General features: G+C 36.9%; 3 protein-coding genes across 4 annotated transcripts; 2 read left to right on the top strand and 1 right to left on the bottom strand.

Annotated features, from left to right (window-relative positions):
- The first annotated feature begins 4,219 nt into the window (after positions 1-4,219).
- On the top strand, positions 4,220-9,856 carry LOC141400793 (uncharacterized). The gene is made up of 4 exons (XM_073980291.1): positions 4,220-4,407; positions 7,418-8,230; positions 8,289-9,550; positions 9,622-9,856. The coding sequence occupies exons 1-4, from the start codon at positions 4,380-4,382 to the stop codon at positions 9,670-9,672; spliced, it is 2,154 nt and encodes a 717-aa protein (XP_073836392.1). The 5' UTR covers positions 4,220-4,379; the 3' UTR covers positions 9,673-9,856.
- A 121-nt stretch (positions 9,857-9,977) lies between these two features.
- LOC141400794 (uncharacterized) lies at positions 9,978-12,481 on the bottom strand. 2 transcript variants are annotated; one of them, XM_073980293.1, is made up of 2 exons: positions 12,321-12,481; positions 9,978-12,140 (listed from the first exon to the last, which is right to left on the bottom strand). In XM_073980293.1, the coding sequence occupies exons 1-2, from the start codon at positions 12,400-12,402 to the stop codon at positions 11,140-11,142; spliced, it is 1,083 nt and encodes a 360-aa protein (XP_073836394.1). In that variant the 5' UTR covers positions 12,403-12,481; the 3' UTR covers positions 9,978-11,139. The 2 variants fall into 2 exon arrangements, with proteins under 2 accessions (XP_073836394.1, XP_073836395.1); XM_073980294.1 differs by having other exon boundaries at positions 12,327-12,478.
- A 5,685-nt stretch (positions 12,482-18,166) lies between these two features.
- LOC141400795 (adrenodoxin-like protein 2, mitochondrial) lies at positions 18,167-19,070 on the top strand. Its single transcript, XM_073980295.1, has 2 exons — positions 18,167-18,436; positions 18,514-19,070. The coding sequence occupies exons 1-2, from the start codon at positions 18,315-18,317 to the stop codon at positions 18,851-18,853; spliced, it is 462 nt and encodes a 153-aa protein (XP_073836396.1). The 5' UTR covers positions 18,167-18,314; the 3' UTR covers positions 18,854-19,070.

Raw genomic sequence — 19,070 nt, forward strand, 5'->3', positions numbered from 1 at the left:
GGAAGAAGTGGGTACCCACAAATGGAAATTGTTACTGGTTATTTGCACGGACTGTACCGCTTGTTATATGCGTACTTACTACGATCCAATGTACCAAAAGTGCTTAATATATTTAATCCTTTTCACAAATGATACTTGCGGTGGATAGAATTTGTTCTGGATGAGGCTGTTGTACGACTGGAACACTGGTGGTAGTGACAGCAATGTGGTACGGCACAGGAATGGTTGTGGGCTGGGAATGACGTTGAGTCGATGCTACGATGACAGCTTCGCTGTTGTGGTCAATAATTTTCCAAAAAAAACTTGATGAGAGATAGCATACGGGCTTAGCCTGAAGGTGCTGTGATGCTTTATGAGGGTCAGCTTTACTGACAGGCACACATGTGTAGGATGACGCTAAGGCTGATTCATATTGGCAAATATTGCAAGTTTAGGTCTTCCACAAAAAGGCAAGATGGCGAAGAGATAAAGGAGGGTTGCACCTTCAATACGGTGATTCAATGTGATGCGGACAATTTTGCAAGGTTGCACCGGATGGTTTTTGGTGCTATCGGCAACCGGTTTCCGAAAGGAATTCCAAAAAGAAATATCAAAATATGTGTTTGCTGGGCGTTCTTCTGTTTAATAAGACGGCATGGCGAAATGTTATTGCTGTTGGTAGTGGTTTTCGTTTGATAAGCCCAGCCTCGTGGTTGTACAGCACGTCGAGTAACGGTGCATCAAGTTTGTACTATGAGGTGTTGGCAAACGCTGAAAATTTGCAAGAAAAAGATATTCCTTTGTAAACGTTTAGGCGGAATAAGGAAACCCTAATAACCCAGCAAGTTCAACTTACTTTCAGATATTCCACTCCAATTAGTATTCCAATTCCCAATATAGTAATTGGAATTTCGAATGCCGCTTACCAGAAGAATGTTCTAGTGTTCCAATTGCACTTTCTGTATCACGAAATTAATTTTCTTTCTGCCTTGCCGTTGAACCGATTGTTTTAAAAGAAATTGCAAAATGAAATGTGTAGGTTGGCAAAAGTGTCTTTGCCTCCTCTCTTTCGAACACAGGCCTGCCAACCTACGGTCAAATGAACAGCTGACCGAATTCAACTCTGAAATTAGGTTGATGCGCACAATGTGGCGTAAAAAGTTTCATAGGCTGTCATTAAAGTTTCATAAGCTGGCAAAAAAAATGTGATCGGCTGACATAACAAATAATAGGCATCAGCACGGCCTTGTTGATCAATGCGTAATGCAAAAACAACAACTTTCTCGTTGTTTTACCCCCGCTTATTGAAGCAACACTCATATGTTCGCATTCTTTGCAATGCAAAGACGACATAAAAACAGTGGTGGATATGAAATTCTTTAGTTCGACTCAAATTGTAGGGTAATCAGCTTTAGGGCCATACAGCAATTTTCTCATTTTGTTTAATTTGCTGGATGGGCTTATTGACCTGTTTATCGATACAGAGTCGGCGGAAAAGGGAACTGATGAAGTTGTTTGGTGACAACTGAAACTATAGTATTCCCCACCCTCCGCCCGCAACTAATCAATTTCATATCCACTGTAAAACATTTTGTTGTTATTCAAATACTTGAATACAACAAAATATGGACTAGAGCTGAAATAAACACAAAGATGTAAAATTCTGCAGTCCAACAATAAAAAACGCCAACAACAATAATAGGCATCAGCACGGCCTTGTTGATCAATGCGTAATGCAAAAACAACAACTTTCTCGTTGTTTTACCCCCGCTTATTGAAGCAACACTCATATGTTCGCATTCTTTGCAATGCAAAGACGACATAAAAACAGTGGTGGATATGAAATTCTTTAGTTCGACTCAAATTGTAGGGTAATCAGCTTTAGGGCCATACAGCAATTTTCTCATTTTGTTTAATTTGCTGGATGGGCTTATTGACCTGTTTATCGATACAGAGTCGGCGGAAAAGGGAACTGATGAAGTTGTTTGGTGACAACTGAAACTATAGTATTCCCCACCCTCCGCCCGCAACTAATCAATTTCATATCCACTGTAAAACATTTTGTTGTTATTCAAATACTTGAATACAACAAAATATGGACTAGAGCTGAAATAAACACAAAGATGTAAAATTCTGCAGTCCAACAATAAAAAACGCCAACAACAATAATAGGCATCAGCACGGCCTTGTTGATCAATGCGTAATGCAAAAACAACAACTTTCTCGTTGTTTTACCCCCGCTTATTGAAGCAACACTCATATGTTCGCATTCTTTGCAATGCAAAGACGACATAAAAACAGTGGTGGATATGAAATTCTTTAGTTCGACTCAAATTGTAGGGTAATCAGCTTTAGGGCCATACAGCAATTTTCTCATTTTGTTTAATTTGCTGGATGGGCTTATTGACCTGTTTATCGATACAGAGTCGGCGGAAAAGGGAACTGATGAAGTTGTTTGGTGACAACTGAAACTATAGTATTCCCCACCCTCCGCCCGCAACTAATCAATTTCATATCCACTGTAAAACATTTTGTTGTTATTCAAATACTTGAATACAACAAAATATGGACTAGAGCTGAAATAAACACAAAGATGGAACACAACTACTGTTTACAAATTTTGATACTAATACTATGTTTACATTTACGAAATCCACTCGATTTCAACTGTCAATTCCATTGCTCAAACGTCAGATGAAATCGAATCGATTTCAGATGAGCTTTCATTTGACGTATACGCAAAGGAATTGACAGTTGAAACCGAGTGGATTTCGTAAATGTAAACATAGTATAACATTCTTCGTTGCAACAATTGACCATCCACCTTGTTAATTGTGATACGTGAAAAGTGTTGCATTTTTTGGTACTTTTTTAGGCAAAAACAGGGTTGTATATCATGTGTACTGTGATTTCGATGTTGATTTCGCTGAAATCACGAAATGAGATGATTTCATTTTTGTATGCGAAATCATGATAAATTTAGCTTGATTCCGCGCGAAACCACGAAACGCCTTCGAAATCACGAAATGACGCCGAATGTAAACTAAGCATTAGCATTAGTGTCAACGGTACATGTAAAGGGGTGTTTACACTATCTATGAATGTCATATGAGATGTCAAATTTGCTACCTGTGAATGTTGTACACATAAGCTTTGTTCCAGAACTAAAAAGTTTTAAAATTTTTACGACTTTTACACATTTTACCCGAAAAACCGACTTTGACATTTGTTCCAGTTTTTTAGACGTATTTTCCATTTTTCCGTTCCCGAACTATTTCAAAAAACTTTTGTGTGAGAACAATAGATATGTTCCTTTACTTACCTGAGGTTACCATTTTTACCATTTGTTACCATTTTTAACCTGCAAAGCGTTCTTAACCCCGAAAAGTGGCAAAACTGGAAGCAATTTTTAAGAGAGTGAGAGTGGAGAGAGAGAGAGCGAAAATGGCTTTCTCTTCTACCACAGGCTACCAGCAAAATTTCTGCAGGTAAAAAATGACAGAACTGATTTTTCGACTTTTGTTTGACGAATATTTCACAATGAAAAAGAAAATGGACGCAAAACAGATGAAAAAGTCGAACGCTGACAAAACTAAATGTAAAACTGTGAAATAAAAGACCAAAATTGATTTTTTTATGTATCCTTTTGACATTGCTGCCAGATCTACCATTTTTCCAATCCTTTACTTTTCTGGTAAAAATGTTCATGAGAGAGCAATTTTGAGCAGTATTGACACTTTTCTCTTTTACCACCCTTAACATTAAAAAAGTAAAGGAACAAAGCTATTTTTTTACAGTTCTCTCTTTTACGAGTTTCACTATTAAAAAGTAGGGAACGAAGCTATGAAAATTTTCATCTATCAAAATGATGTGGCAACTCATATGTACATTTCTCATTTAGGGAGCGCTCTATCCGGCAGTTGAGAAATAAATTGTTGGAAGAAAACAATTTTACCAAAAAATGAAGGAAATAGGTAAAGAAAACGAAAATGTGAGTGCGATTGTGTTTGTTGCGTGATTTATATTTTGTAGTTATACGAAATTGTATGCTAGTGTGAACGCAAAAACTAAAAGTGGTATCTACTTTGACAAACATAAAGGATGTCGAATGGATAAGAGAAGTGACAGTTCATATGACATTGATAGATAGTGTAAACACCCCTTAAGAAAAAGATTGCCGTTTCTGAGTATTGGATCAGATGTATAAACTCGTATGTAAACAAAGTGTTGTATTTTTGGCGCAGTATGCTTGGTTGGAAGTTCGTAGATCTGGCAACACTCAATTGTCGCTTTGTTTTTATCGCGTATTTATTGTTGAAGACAAAAAGGAAATTTTGTTGCAAATAAAATCGTATTTCCATACAATATTGGCACCTGTATAACAAGATTTTACGATAAAAATGTGGTATATAACACATACTTCAAGTGGTAAGTGATTTTGCGGTGTAAATTGTTGACTATGCGATGTTTTCAATTGATCAGAAAAAACATCAATTCGATGCACCCACTAACTCTATTGCTGCACTTATACTATACAGAAAAAATTGGTATTTGATTGCTTCTGCGGCAGATAGTTTGTCTGGATTCAAGTAAAGTGTCTGACTTACACAGGATAAAATGTATGAAAGTCTGCACGTATGGCGAACTTTCATTTCGTTTAAAAAAATAATGTATGAAATGTTAATGTTTTATTTTTTGTTCTTGTGTGAATTAGGATGTTTGTATGGATGTGTATCTTCTGTATGTATAGTATAAATCAATCCCGCTAAAATTTCACATGTTTTCTTGATTGAGGATAGCAAGTTGCATTCATTGTGGCCGACCTTTATGTTTCTCTGCTTTACTTGTGAGTCACAAGTTGTGATACCAAGAGCATAGTTCATTCAAAAGTGGACAGGTTTGTCTAGGTTGCTGATGTTTTCTTCTGCATTTTCTTTGATTTTTTTTTCCAGTGGTAGATATTGTTCCGCTGATTACAGGAATGTATAATTTTGTTTTGGGATTAACTCGATTTTTTAAAACGTAGTCCTAGTACAAGATCAAGGATCGATTTTTTGACAGGCTTGCTAATCTAGCTAGTGGTTCTCTGTTGTAACGTTGCACCTCTCTGTTTAGATCATGAAGATCCTTCATAAAATGTCTGGGTGCAGGGACCTATCTATACTGTGATTAGGATGGCTCTCATATGGTAACACCCGAGCAAGTACTGCATTGTGTTACTGTACTGGAAGAGTGTTTGTTTCTTCATGTAGATGGCCCTCATGGAAGCCACCCTGTTACAGTTCTGAGGCGGCATATAATGAATATTTGAATATTTTTTCACGGACCACACTGGCGCCGCATAGCTTACCTTATGAGCACGTAAATTGCTGTTGGCTTGTGACTTAAGGACCTTGTTCCTACATCTCAGCTTGTCGCAGTTAGCTGTGGAATTCGCGGAGGACGTGAACATGCGGTCGAATGTAATCCCTAGAATCTTTAGAAATTAGTGGTATGAATTCTGTAGCATCAAACATGGCATTCGGTTCAGGGCTCATCTTCATATTGTTGTTGTTATATCAGCATAGAAACCTATGTAGAAACGTAGGTTTGTTGGCATTCTTTCTTGACCTGAAACCATAGTGTTTACATATTCCTAGCTAAAAAATGTGGTTAGATCGATAATTGTATGTAGTTCAGCCCTTCACAAATGATGTTAAAAAAGATACCCGATGGGAAATCGCTGCGAAACTCTGTGTTTCTCTATATGGGGCTTCGACTTCTTGTTTATGAATCCCACGTACAACAGACGTAAAGTAATTTTTATTCAACGCTTGGCCGGAGTATAGACAGCTTGATGAACTCAAACTGGTTGAGTCCTCAGCTAATATGTGAGGAGGCCGCGTACAGCAACTGAATATCTACTTCTGATGCAGGAGAGTAAAGACTTTAGAGTTGCTACGGGCGACAAAAGCGTATTCGATCAGTACGATTCACCTTTGCTGGCTTCAGTAGCGGCTCCACCTTGTGCCTTTTCCAGACTTCGGGCTCGATGCGAGTGGCAAGGACAAGTTGAGAACATTCGTTAGATACACAACACCTGGCTTTGGTTGAATTAGCCTTCCTAATGGCATTTTCAACATCATCCATTTAAATTCGTCCTGACAATCCCGGGGTGCTCGAAACATTGTCGATTAAAATAACTTGCGCACCTCTACCGATCAGTTCAAGTAACGTCACCAAACATGGCTGAGGTTGTATCTTCCTTCTTTCCAGAGTTGGAGAGTGACGTAAACGTTGTCCACAATCCGCTTATTCCGTCTCCTATGTTGCAACTCTTCAGATGATATAGCCACTTGCTCCGCTTGTTCTCACCGACCAACCTGTTAACTTCCAGTGTCAGCACCCAGAGTCAGGGGTCACAAGGGTTGGCTAGTCAGGCTCATTTGCTTATGTTGCCACCTCTGCTGGAAGATGTAGTCTCCCATCGGGTATTCGACCAGTAATACCTGCTAGCGAAAGGATGCATTTTTTGAGTAACCGACAAATTTAGTTACAGAATTCCACTACTGGTTATAACATAATACCGAATGACACATATCATAATGAGCATTCGTGTCCCATTTGACCATTAGGAGTTGGAACAGAGTGTTGTGTGGTTGCGGGTCAATCCGTTATCGATGAACTCGCCGCCATGCGATTGTCCCTTTCCCTAAAAATATACCCACTCCCGGCGTCTATTGCATCACTCCGAAGCTCGGGTGAGATAAATGTGGATATGCTGTTTAAAATTGTAGTTAGTAAACCACAGATTGAACGAAATTAATTGCTCAAACAATAGAGGTAACATGGATATGCAATGATTTTTGCAATAGAATGCTCCCACCCGACATCTATTGAATATTACACAGAAGCCTGACTGTGGGGAATGCAGATGTGATAAACCGGGATAAAAACTATATTGAGGTGGCAGCCGCTGACCGGAACACGGGTATTGTGGGGTTCCGGGTCAATCCGTTATCGATGAACCTGCCGCCGTGGGATTGTCATTTTCGTAGTCGCTCACATCGACTAGTCCTGAGCAATCCTTAAAATCCACCCACTCGCTCCGAAGCTCTGGGGAAATAAATGCGGATGTGCTGTTCAAAATTGTAGTTTGTAAACCACAGGTTCAACGAAGTTAATTGCCTAAATAATAGTGTTAAAATGGATTTCAAAATTAAGGTGCCTATCCACCATCAGACCAAGACATCAAAAATGTATGGAATTATTTTTGCATTCGCTGAAAATGTAAAATGGCAAATAGGTTAAATCGGAAATTGTTAACATTATTTAATTAATCATTTAATATTTTGATAAAGAATTTTAACGTTTCCAACAACAAATGTTGTCCGTTCTGTTTAGTTTAATCCTTAATTTATGATTTGAATTTGCATATCATTTTATTCTTTTAAAACAGGTGAACGGTATTATTTCTCCAATGATAAACCGAAACATACTGTGGGACGTGTCGGCACCGACCTGGAATTACAGAATGATAATTGTGTTAGTCGTTCGCATGCTGTCTTCCATATGACAGAGTCCGAAAATGAAACATATCTTGAATTGGAAGATATGGGCTCCAAGTATGGAACTTTTATCAACAAGGATATCGAGAAAAATGCACCCCTGCAGAAGGGCGTAAAAACTCGTTTGAAGAACAACGACATTATTCGTTTTGGTCGCTTACAAAATATTTGGAAAATTCAACAGTCAAGCATTATAACGGTTACATCGGCTTTGTCAGCGGATGAAGTCGCTCAAGTTAATAGAAACATTAAATCCATTGGTGGAAAAATTTTAAATCACTGGTCGCCATGCTGCTCCCACTTGACTATGAATGCGCCAAGCGTTACAATAAAACTCTTGAATGCTTTAATTGATCAAAGTCATGTTGTTACCACCAAGTATTGGGAGGATTTTGCCAAAGCAATGGCCCAGAGACAATCACAGCTACCCAAACCGGAATTGTATCGTCCAGCATTCGATGAAACTGAAGTCGATGTTAGACCGAAACCTCAAAGGCGTACGATTTTTAATGGTTTGACATTCGTCTTTTTGTGCCGCAAGCATTTCGATATGTATGGCCCAATCGTTCGAGCTGCCGGTGGAGCTTGTAAAGACCTGACATCTGGTGTACAAAAGAGTTTTCTCACTAAGAATAATGTTGTTGTCATCCAACACATACCATCCACACAATCGCAGAGTTCGCAAACAATCAATGACATCAATGGTAAGTTAGGAATTTGAAGGAGGAAAAGGTCTCTTTTTGATTTTCTTGAATTTTTTAGAAATCCTTGAAGCGAATTCTAAACGCATAATTCCCGAGTATGAAATTGGTCTGGCCATTATTAATTGCTCAATTAAAGAAAATTGCAATCCACTGTACAAAGTACCCGAAAGTGATTCGAATACTGCAAGATTGTCATCGATGGATGTAAATGGAGGTGCTAATACCCAGTCGCTTAATTTTGCGGCACCGGAAACAAATGTTAATTTGGTAACATCTACGCCGTACGACATTGCACCACCTAACGACTCACAAGACATGCAAGAAACTATGCCCAATATTCACATATCTGAAACACCTGTTGAGCAGCCGAAAAAGCGTAAACACATCAACGTGTTGGGCACTGAATCACAGGACAGTGATGATGAGGAACTGTTCCAATTCCCCAAGAAGACATGTAAGGATATTGCAGCGAACACATCTACCGCAACTGAAGAGCAGCAGCAGGCTGCTGCTAAGGGAGCCCGGCCAATAAAGCGCAGCATGTTTGCCACTTACAATGACAATTCCGAGACCAGTAGTAAAATTATGAAACCATCATCACCGTTACGAAATGATGATGGGGGCAATGCTACAACCAGTACAAATCGCAAACGGCCCCACATTCAAGTTCTGGGGGAGGAAGATGGCGATGATGGCGAGGGAGATGATCTATTTTGCTTTGGTGATACACAAACTAGCAAGAAAAAGCGTGCAGATGGTCAAAATGAGGACGAATTGTTTGCATTTAAGGATTCCAATACCAACGATCAGTCCAACTCAGAAACTGGTCAAACTGAGGACAGTTGTGATGTAATGGTGTCGACACAAAAATTCGTGGTTGTTGAAAAACCAAAAGCAAAAAATTATTCCATGATACAAATGCCCAAACCGAAAATTTTACCGCGTAAAATTTCTGCCATTGATTGGATATCGGGTTCGTTGGGAAAAATTAAAATTAAGAATGAAAATGGTGTTGCAATCAAGACGGAACCTAGCGACGTTAAACATGAAAATGGTGGTGATGGTCAATCGTCAAGTGGCGATGGCGACGATGACGAAGCTAAGATTAAAAATGAAATTAATGGCAATGATGATGAGGATGCTATAACCGAAGATCATCGCAAGTGGTTGGAAAACATGAAGAATGCCATTGAAATACAAGAAATCTCTTTGCACACAAACATGAAAATGAATGAACGTTCACATTATAGATACAAGGGTGGAAATGATACAACGGCTAATTTGAATGGAACTGTTAGGAATTTTAAAACTTTTGTCAAGGTAAGTCAAGTGAGATGATGTATACATTTCTTTATGATTTTAAAATGGATTTAATTTTTATTTCTTTTTAGAAATATCAACCTCCATCGGAAACAACATCCATACAATTACACATTCGTTAATTTGACCATAAGACCGTTTAGTAGTAGCATCATGATAATTGAATGGAAGAAAAGGCAACGCATAAATATTATTTTTTCAAAAACTTATTTACACTTAATGTATTATGTACTATAATGTCCAATATTGATGATACAATTTGATTAGATATATCCCCTTCTCAGTTCACATGTGAACAAAAACACATACTTTGTCGTTTAAATCGTTCTGTTCTATTGCTTCCTCACTTTTGAAGACTTATAATGAAAACAATACACTTTTTAATGCTAACACGTTATTTTGATACAATTAATACACTTGAAAGTTAGGCAGGGAGGAGAATCATGATGTTACCACTCCTCACTTAGGTGACTTCTGATTGAACATACAATACATATGACCTACTTCAATCTTAGTATAGTAAATTTTTCATACGACCCCGATATACAATACTCAATCCTTACTGTCAAACATGTGTCGAAGCAGTCACATTCCTAGAACTGGAGATATATTAATCAGGAAAACGAACTTTCAAACATATCATATACTGTTACAACAGCAAAAGTCCCTGCTGTTTTGAAGGTACGACTAATTTTTGCCGGAATGTCTGCTCACCAATGTTGAATCGTACAAACCTGCTTAGCTTTTGTTTCCCATAACAAAGATCGTGGAGGCATTGCTCCTCCCCCATCAGGGATAATTATCCAGTTGACGATCATATCACGACAACAGCGCTCCACGTCATTATGTTTAAGTAGACTTCCCTCCGGCCACGTTTGAAGCGTTGAATAATCTCTTATATGTGTGGACGCTAGTCATACGTGGAATTCAAGAAAAAGAAGTCCAAGTCCCGTAGATGTCTTCGGAACCGTTTAACCTTCCCATTACGCCACCCCCTCCAGACGATATTGGTACCAGGGACATTCCCTGATGTGATTTGTAATGGACTAAACTCATATTTGATCGACCTTACCAACCTTTTTCTTTTTCCTGGTCGATGGTAACATAATTCCTACCAATAACTACCCCAAGATTATAGGGTAAACATTACGCAGTATCTGGGAGATGTAGAAATAAGTCCGGGCAGGGTGCAAACAAAGAATCCATGTTGACTATACATAATGTGATGTGGGTCTGTGGTAAGCCAGCGAATGGAACAATCAAATCTGTCAGAACTCCGCCAAGACAACTGCATCAGGTTTCCTCCTGATAACATCAGTGGACCATTTGCATGAGGAGACGAAGATTTTTCTAGTACCGGGCATAATGATATGCTCTTCTACGGTGTTACCAAGATTCATGTCAATCGCCGTTTTGTATACGCCAACTTACATAGAATCAAACGTTGGTTCTCAGTACTCTTCGCAATTTTTCATCACCCCACTCAATCAAAAACTCAATTTCACCCCAGTTTAAAGATAACTCGGCTTTTAGGGACTTAAGTAAGTTTATTTCTTCCATTATTATTACCATACTTAACTCTAAGAAATTTATAATTTCGAACTTATAAACTTTTTGAATATATTTATAGCCTTTTTCTCTTCCCCACTTTGTACTTTACGCTCAAATAGTTTCGTAGCGCCGGACCATTCATGACTCAAAACCTTTTTAGTAATACATGATTTGGAATTTTGAGTCCTCTCTTTAGTCTCCAACGTAATAAAATTTTGAATATCTTGTACGGTTTGCAGGTCTTCTATATTGAATTTGGGCACTATATTGGCATTGGTAGCCGATCTCTCTACAATTTTTCCTAAATCTGCCTTTTTCAGTTTCTTGGCTTTTACCGGTGTTGTTGAGACATCAAGTCGTTCTTTTTCCAAAAGATCTTTCAATTTGATGTCATCAGGATTTTGTGCACTGGAATTGGAATTATGGGTATCTTCACTTTTAACCTCTGCAATAGGTTTTCTTTTGATTGTTTCCATTTTGGATGGCAGTGACGCTAAAATGCTAAGAAACTGTGACTTGTTATTAGATGGTAATTTCTCCCGATATTGCTGTAGATTATTATAGAAATGTGCCGCAAGATTTCCCTGTTTTATACTTAAACTGTGTATTTTGGCTATTACAGCCAGTAACAATGTGCACGTTTCGAAGAAGAAATGTATTCTCAATTGCCCTGTGAAATATTCAGCAGCATGTACACAGCATTCAACAATGCGTTTGTAAAGTTCACAGAAGGCTACAAGACGTGCAAGTAGAAAATCTAATGTGTCTCGGGTGGGTAGATGAACAACGGTACCTTCATCGTAGGCCACATCGGGTAGGGTGCTCCTAAAACTTTCCAAATCCCTCTTAAAATCCAATCTCAAAAGGCGACATAGGGCGGAATTTATCTTGCAAATATCTTTGAATCCTTTCATTTTAATAAAGGAATTTTTACGTCGTGCCATTAACCTGCCCAGGAGAGCGGCTGTTTCATTAAATTCTTCTTCATGGTTGGTGTGTTTACTGAAAAATGTATCAATCAATCCGTGGAGATTTACAACTGAAATTTAATTTGGTTATTTAGTTATTAAATGTTGTATTGGTTGGTCTGTTCCAGAACCTGCAAGAAGCTACTATTTTTTACTACGATAACATTTTTTCCTTTATGTTATCGGAAAAAATAGTAAAAATTAGTAGATCCTTGCAGTTCTGGAACAAACCAGGTATTAATAAAACTCACACGTACCAAAAGATGATCTTGTTGAGGGAAGTGTCAAAAACGGTGGTTTCTTTAATTCAAAATCATTCCAAAGTTTATCCATGTTTTTTCAAATCGCACGAGATTTTGTTTTGTTATGAATTAAGGGGAGAAGAACAATGCGTAACAGCTGCTTTGCATGGTTATAGGGTGGTTCTCATTATATAGAAAGAATGGCACAATAATAGAGTTGTAAAATCTAGTTCAATAGCTCAGTTCTCTTAACTGAACTAGTTCAGTAATCTAGTTCATAGTTCACTATCCAGTTCAATCATTCGGATCAGAATCGTTTACGTGCTCTTAATCGTTCTCTTGATGAAAACACATACATACATACATCAAATAGGAACAAACTTTAGAATAGTATAATTAAACTACAAAAATATTACATTTAGATATTTTTATTCCATTCATAAAGAAAGATTAAGTTTAGAAAAAAAAACAGCCTTCGAAACAAATGTAATTACAATTTCATTTAAGTGGCTGGCAATTTGTAGAAATTATCACTGTATGTATGTTTCTTTTTATTTTTTCCTTTTTTCTATCCAAAACAAGGCACATTGAATAGGTAATGGTTTCGATATATTGGGGTACGATGTGTTTAAAATGATCTTAAAATTTATTTTTATTACAATTACACTTCACATTGATCCAAAACATAAACAAAACTTATTACATTACGAAGGTGTCACTTAGCACAGAGGACGGCGTCACATTATCAGCCCAATCATGAACATCATCTCACCGTGAGTTTTCTCACTCTCACCTCCTCCCTTATTATAAACATCATAAGGGAGAACAAAACTCACGTTCGTGAGAAAAGTAGCTATCATGAATGTCAAAAAAGTGAGAACGTGAGTCATTTTTCTCTCACTACTGAAATCAAGGTGAGTTGAACAAAAAAAATGAAATTATGGAAATTTTTTATAGAAAAAAATCGACAAAAAAGAATATTTTGCATTTGCAATGATGATTTGATAAATACAATTGAATTTATTTGTGTTTTACGTTGAAATTAACAAATAAATAAAAAACAATTAGAAATTTTTTTGGCAACTATACATGTTCATCCATGTAACAATGAAGCAAGCAATACCTCAATCGAGTTTGGCGTATTTTGGAGGCGGAATTGAAGTTGGCCAACATTTTTCAGATATGGGAAGCGGTTCAGAATCATAGGATGGCAACAGGAATGGAGCAACCCCTTTTCTGCAATTGCTGTTCCTCGATAGAACAATGTGCATATTACTTAACGTACATGCATACATATCGTCACCAAACTTTGCGGCAACTCAAGATGATAAGTGAGTTCGCTATGGTTTCCATTTCCATATTCGATGCCAAAGATGCTATAGCATTAGTGCAAGTGGCTGTCACCTTTTTAGCACCTTTGCCCATTCTTTTTACAAGAACGTGACCACCCAAAAGAACCCAAATCGTTTTGGATGGCATCTTCAATAACCCATTGGAATGGTATCTTAACCAACACCTTGGCATGGCATCTATACCACACCTTTGGCATGCCTGCCCGAACAAGAAGAAGTCAAAACAGGAAGGAATAAATTCATAAAGTAAAATATAAATACATATATTAAAAACAAGAACATAACAAAAAGAAAGACAATATTATTGGTCTGTTCCAGAACTGCAAGAATCTACTAATTTTTACTATTTTTTCCGATAACATAAAGGAAAAAATGTTATCGTAGTAAAACTTAGTAGCTTCTTGCAGGTTCTGGAACAGAGCATATATTATTCTTATTGAAATTGTATTTAAAATTCATGATATTGGTTCAAATGTTGAAGAAAGAAATTGAATTGTACGTAGCATTCATAGAATTGGTCCGAATGCTGGAGAAAAGAACGGATGTTTCATGTATTGTATTTATTTACAATTCCTGAAATTCCTTCAAATGCTGAAGATGGGATCTTTCACATCTTCATTTGAACCAATGCAAAGATCCAGTAAAATTGGCATCGCATGGAACTACTTCCACAAAATTTTGCGTTTTTTCTTTGTATTCCTCAGCGTTTGTCGTTTCGGCCATCATCCAAAATGCAATATTAAACATTTTCATTTCTTTTTGCCTTTTAATGATCTTTAAACGACATTTGTTCACTTTTTTGCAAATTGTAGAAATTCTACGGGTGTAACCAAACAATGTCAAAACAAAAAACAGCTGTTACAGATGTTGCCACATACATATCAAACATTGATTAATTTTTTATCAATTACCAAGTATTTTTACAGTGGGTTGTTGGTAACAAATATTTTTCCTTTTAGAAATATTAAATTAATTTAAAATAAAGTAGTGTATTATAAAAAAATTATGATTTTAATTACTGCAAAATTATTTGTAAATAAAATAATGGTATGGCAACACAAATTATATTTTCAAGGGTTCACAAAATGCGTCACGATTTTCGATTTTCCAACTTATGAACCCTTCTTCACTTTTTTCGCTCCTCCCTTGTCATTTGTGATAGGTCGAAAAGTGAGAAGTGAGCTGCAACTCACTCGTGAGAAGCTCCCTACGTGAGTATTCATGATCGCTATGTATGTGAATGACATGCTGAACTAGATTGTGAGTCGTTCGTTCGTTGATCGTTCTTTGTGGATCTTTCGGTCGGCGCTCAGTGAGCTATTGAACTATAATGAACTATATCGACTGATGTAGTTCATACGCTCTTTTCAATGAATCGTTCAATTGAACTAGTTCGTTCATGAACTATACAACTATACACAATAATACAGGTACAGCGGCAAAAACAGCTGGTTATCACACTAGTTGTCAAAATTCATGATTGTGAATAAAAACACATACAACATGTAAACAAGCAATTAACAATAATACATTATTGTGACCAAATTTGACGTTTGGTATGATTTGATCATGGTCAAGATCTATTTAACAGGTCACGTAAGTAGCACAAATACAACTCTGTTTTGGCCAAAAATTCTTCAATATGTCAAAAAGTTTGTTTACGTTTTCATACAATTTATTCACAATAACAAAAAATTTGACAGATTGAAACCAATCAGCTGGCCGTTTTACGCCACCTTATTATTTCATCATGATCATGGTGGAATAATAAGATGTAGCGCCAAAAACAGCTGATCTTCATACCAGTTGTCAAAATGTGTTATTGTGAATAAAATCATATACAAAACGTAAACAAGCAATCATGGCACAATAATACAGGTACAACGGGAAAAACAGCCGATTATCCCACTAGTTGTCAAAATGCATTACTGTGAATAAAATCACATACAAAAGGTAAACAAGCAATTCACAGCAATGCGGTATTGTGAACAATTTTGACGTTTGGTATGATTTGATGTAACACCTTATTCCACCATGCAAGCAATTCACAGTAATGCATTATCGTGAGCAAATTTGACGTTTGACATGAGTTGATATAACACCTTCTTATTCCACCATGGATTTGATGTAACACCTTCTTATTCCACCATGATAGAAAGTAAATCATAGCAACAGGATCATGACAATAATAAAGGTACAAAGCCAAAAACAGCTGATCATCATACTAGTTGTCAAAATGCTTTATTAGCTTTGTTCCTTTACTTTTTTTAATGGTAGCAGTGGTAAAAGAGAAAAGTGTCAAAATTTCTCAAAATTGCTCTCTCATTAACATTTTTACCAGAAAAGTAAAGGAACGGCAAAATGGTAGCAATGTCAAAAAGAAACATAAAAAATCAATTCTCGTCTTTTATTTCACAGTTTTTAATTCAGTTGTTTTCAGCGTTCGACTTTTTCTCCTGGTTTTCGTCCATTTTTTCTTCATTGTGAAATAATCGTCAAACAAAAGTCGAAAAATCAGTTCTACCATTTTTACCTGCAGAAATTTAGCAGGTAGCCTGTGACAGAAGAGAAATGCATATGCGCTCTCTCTCATCTCTCACTCTCTTAAAAATTGCTGCCAGTTTTACCACTTTTTGGGGTTAATGAACTCTTTGCAGGTTAATGGTAACCTCAGGTAAGTAAAGGAACACAGCTACAAGTTGGACACTGCAGCCCAGCAGCTTTTCCATTCAACAACGAACGTCAATCACCAGCCATCGCGTATTCTTCTTCTTCTTCATTCACGTCATTGACATAGACTAATAAATTCATAGACAAAGAGATTGTAGTGTCTTCTCTTTTTGTAGGTGTCGCCGGTATGCAAAGTACCTAATCTTTTCACACAATTACACAATGTTTTGGAGCAAGTTACAATATTTTTTTGAATTTGTTTATATGAGAATGTTGATCTGGCCAAAGATTATCCATATTTTGTCTTTTATCAGAATAAATAGTTTAAAATCTATGGTAACTTTAAATAAAAATACTAACGCCATCTACCAATTTTCGAAAATTTCGAAGATAAATGCTGAGAGCAAATAAACGTCTATAAATTTATTAGTCTATGTCATTGATGTCCAAAATAAATGAGAGAGAGTTGTTAAACAACGGCTGACATGGCTCTCATTTGGATTTGTTATTCTCTGTTGTTACGACAACGCAAAGGCGTGTACATCAACGATTCACGTCTTCTTCTTAGAAGACATTGCCAGATTGAGAAAATAAGGAACTGGCATGTTGCCACTTTCACGGGTATTATTTCATGAGAGTATGGTAGATTTATAGGCCTGCGTACATAAGCTACTCTGCCTGATTGCCTTGCTTTCCTGCTTCATTTTTGACATAATAAATATAAAAGAATAAAGAAGGCCGAGGAAATTTCGAACTGGGTTGCCCTTTTCTTTTTTATTCTCTTATCAGAAGTAAGCAAGGTAAGCAGGCAAGGCAGCTTATGTACGCAGGCCTTATGGGCTGTTCCTTTAATGTTTACGAAATCCACTCGATTTCATCTGTCAAATCCATAGCTCAAACGTCAAATGAAATCTCATCTGAAATCCATTGGATTTCATTTGACGTTTAACCTATGGATTTGACAGATGAAATCGAGTGGATTTCGTAAATGTAAACATATCATAAGGTTTCGTCACATAAGAGCTGTGTTCCTTTAGTCCATATTTACATTAGGCAATTTTCCTTGCGGCAATTGTCAGTTTGTTGGTGAGAGAGGGTGTTGTGAGGCAAAGGGCAACATATACCTCACCTCTCTCTCCAACAAACTGACAATTGCCGTAAGGAAAATTGCCTAATGTAAATATGGACTATAGGAACACAGCTCTTAGGCCATGTTTATATTATGGCCTTTTGCAGGGTTAACCTTCTTTATGAGGATTTATTTAAAATATAAGCAATGGAATTGACATTTGAAACCCAGTGGGTTTGATAAATCCGGTTATATATAAACGTACTATTATGTGACGAAGCCTTATGCTAAGTTTACATTTACGAAATCCACTCGATTTCAACTGTCAATTACATAGCTCAAACGTCTCTCATCTGGATTTCATTTGACGTTTAACCTATGGATTTGACAGTTGAAATCGAGTGGATTTCGTAAATGTAAAGCTGAAAACAGATACAACGTTTGATTAAAGTTTTGAGTTGGGCGTCGAGAAAAAAACAACAACAACAGGGCGACGACGATACCAAAGTCCAGCGTTTATCTGTTTGCCGGCATATATTTCAAATGAATTTGAATTTTTCGGCATCATGCCCAACAGTGTAAAAACGGCCAAAACGACACAAAACTTTACCCAAACGTTGTATCTGTTTACAGCTTAAACCAAGCATTAAAGGAACAGCCCATAAATCTACCATACTCCCATGAAATAATACCCGTGAAAGTGGCAACTTGTCAGTTCCTTATTTTCTCAATCTGGCAATGTCTTCTAAGAAGAAGACGTGAATGAAGAAGAATACGCGATGGCTAGTGATTGACGTTTGTTGTTGAATGGAAAAGCTGCTGGGCCGTATAGTAGTTCGGAATATACCTTGGTGTGAAAGTAATCTGCGTGTTATTAGATAATAGTGTTTCCCCCCCTAAACCCTTAGCACAATGGCGTTTAGAAATGTTTTGAATTGTACAAATAATTTAATTCGTCGTCAATTAATGGCATCGTCAAAAGTCAAACTGGCACAAACACGGACATTTTCATTAGGTCTTGCTTTGAAACAAGAGTAAGTATGCACGCGACCGTGAGATTTTATTAAGACACTGATCATGACCACAACTTTCTTTTTTTTGTGTACATTAGAGTTAAGGTGACTTTTATCAGAGCTAATGGCGAAAGAATAGAAACAAAAGGCAAAATAGGTGATTCGCTGCTGGATGTGGTGGTCAATAATGATATTGATTTGGATGGTTTTGGCGCCTGTGAAGGAACTCTGACATGTTCAACTTGCCATTTAATATTTAAACCGGAAGATTATAATAAACTACCCGAGAAGCCAAGTGACGAAGAATTAGACATGTTAGATTTAGCTTATGATTTAACAGATACCTCACGATTGGGATGCCAAATAATATTATCCAAGGATTTGGATGGTCTTGAAGTTCATGTACCTGCCACAATAAATGATGCTAGAGCGGCGTAACAGTTGGAATGGCAATGTTTCGATATAGTCAGTGCTACAAAACAACCTTTTTCCTCAAAACCAATGTCAGTAGACTAGAAACTAATGCGATTGTAAAGAATAACAAAAATAGATAATTGAACAATTAACAATGTCGTCATATGATATGTAGTTTTAAAGTTGTTGCTATATAGATTATTTTTATAAAAATATACTGTAAATATAATATACATAAAAA

This window comes from Musca autumnalis, unplaced genomic scaffold, assembly GCF_047663935.1.
Source record: "Musca autumnalis isolate F117 unplaced genomic scaffold, ASM4766393v1 scaffold_4, whole genome shotgun sequence".
Taxonomy (NCBI): Eukaryota; Metazoa; Arthropoda; class Insecta; order Diptera; family Muscidae; genus Musca; species Musca autumnalis.

Excerpts from the sequence above, each read along its gene's own strand:
- LOC141400793 (XM_073980291.1), top strand. The coding sequence starts at position 4,380 with ATGTGGTATATAACACATACTTCAAGTG. Across the intron at positions 8,231-8,288 it reads AACAATCAATGACATCAATG|AAATCCTTGAAGCGAATTCT; the intron begins GTAAGTTAGGAA and ends TGAATTTTTTAG. Across the intron at positions 9,551-9,621 it reads ATTTTAAAACTTTTGTCAAG|AAATATCAACCTCCATCGGA; the intron begins GTAAGTCAAGTG and ends ATTTCTTTTTAG.
- LOC141400794 (XM_073980293.1), bottom strand. The coding sequence starts at position 12,402 with ATGGATAAACTTTGGAATGATTTTGAATTAAAGAAACCACCGTTTTTG. Across the intron at positions 12,141-12,320 it reads AAGATCATCTTTTGGTACGT|TTGTAAATCTCCACGGATTG; the intron begins GTGAGTTTTATT and ends ATTAAATTTCAG.
- LOC141400795 (XM_073980295.1), top strand. The coding sequence starts at position 18,315 with ATGGCGTTTAGAAATGTTTTGAATTGTACAAATAATTTAATTCGTCGT. Across the intron at positions 18,437-18,513 it reads GGTCTTGCTTTGAAACAAGA|AGTTAAGGTGACTTTTATCA; the intron begins GTAAGTATGCAC and ends TGTGTACATTAG.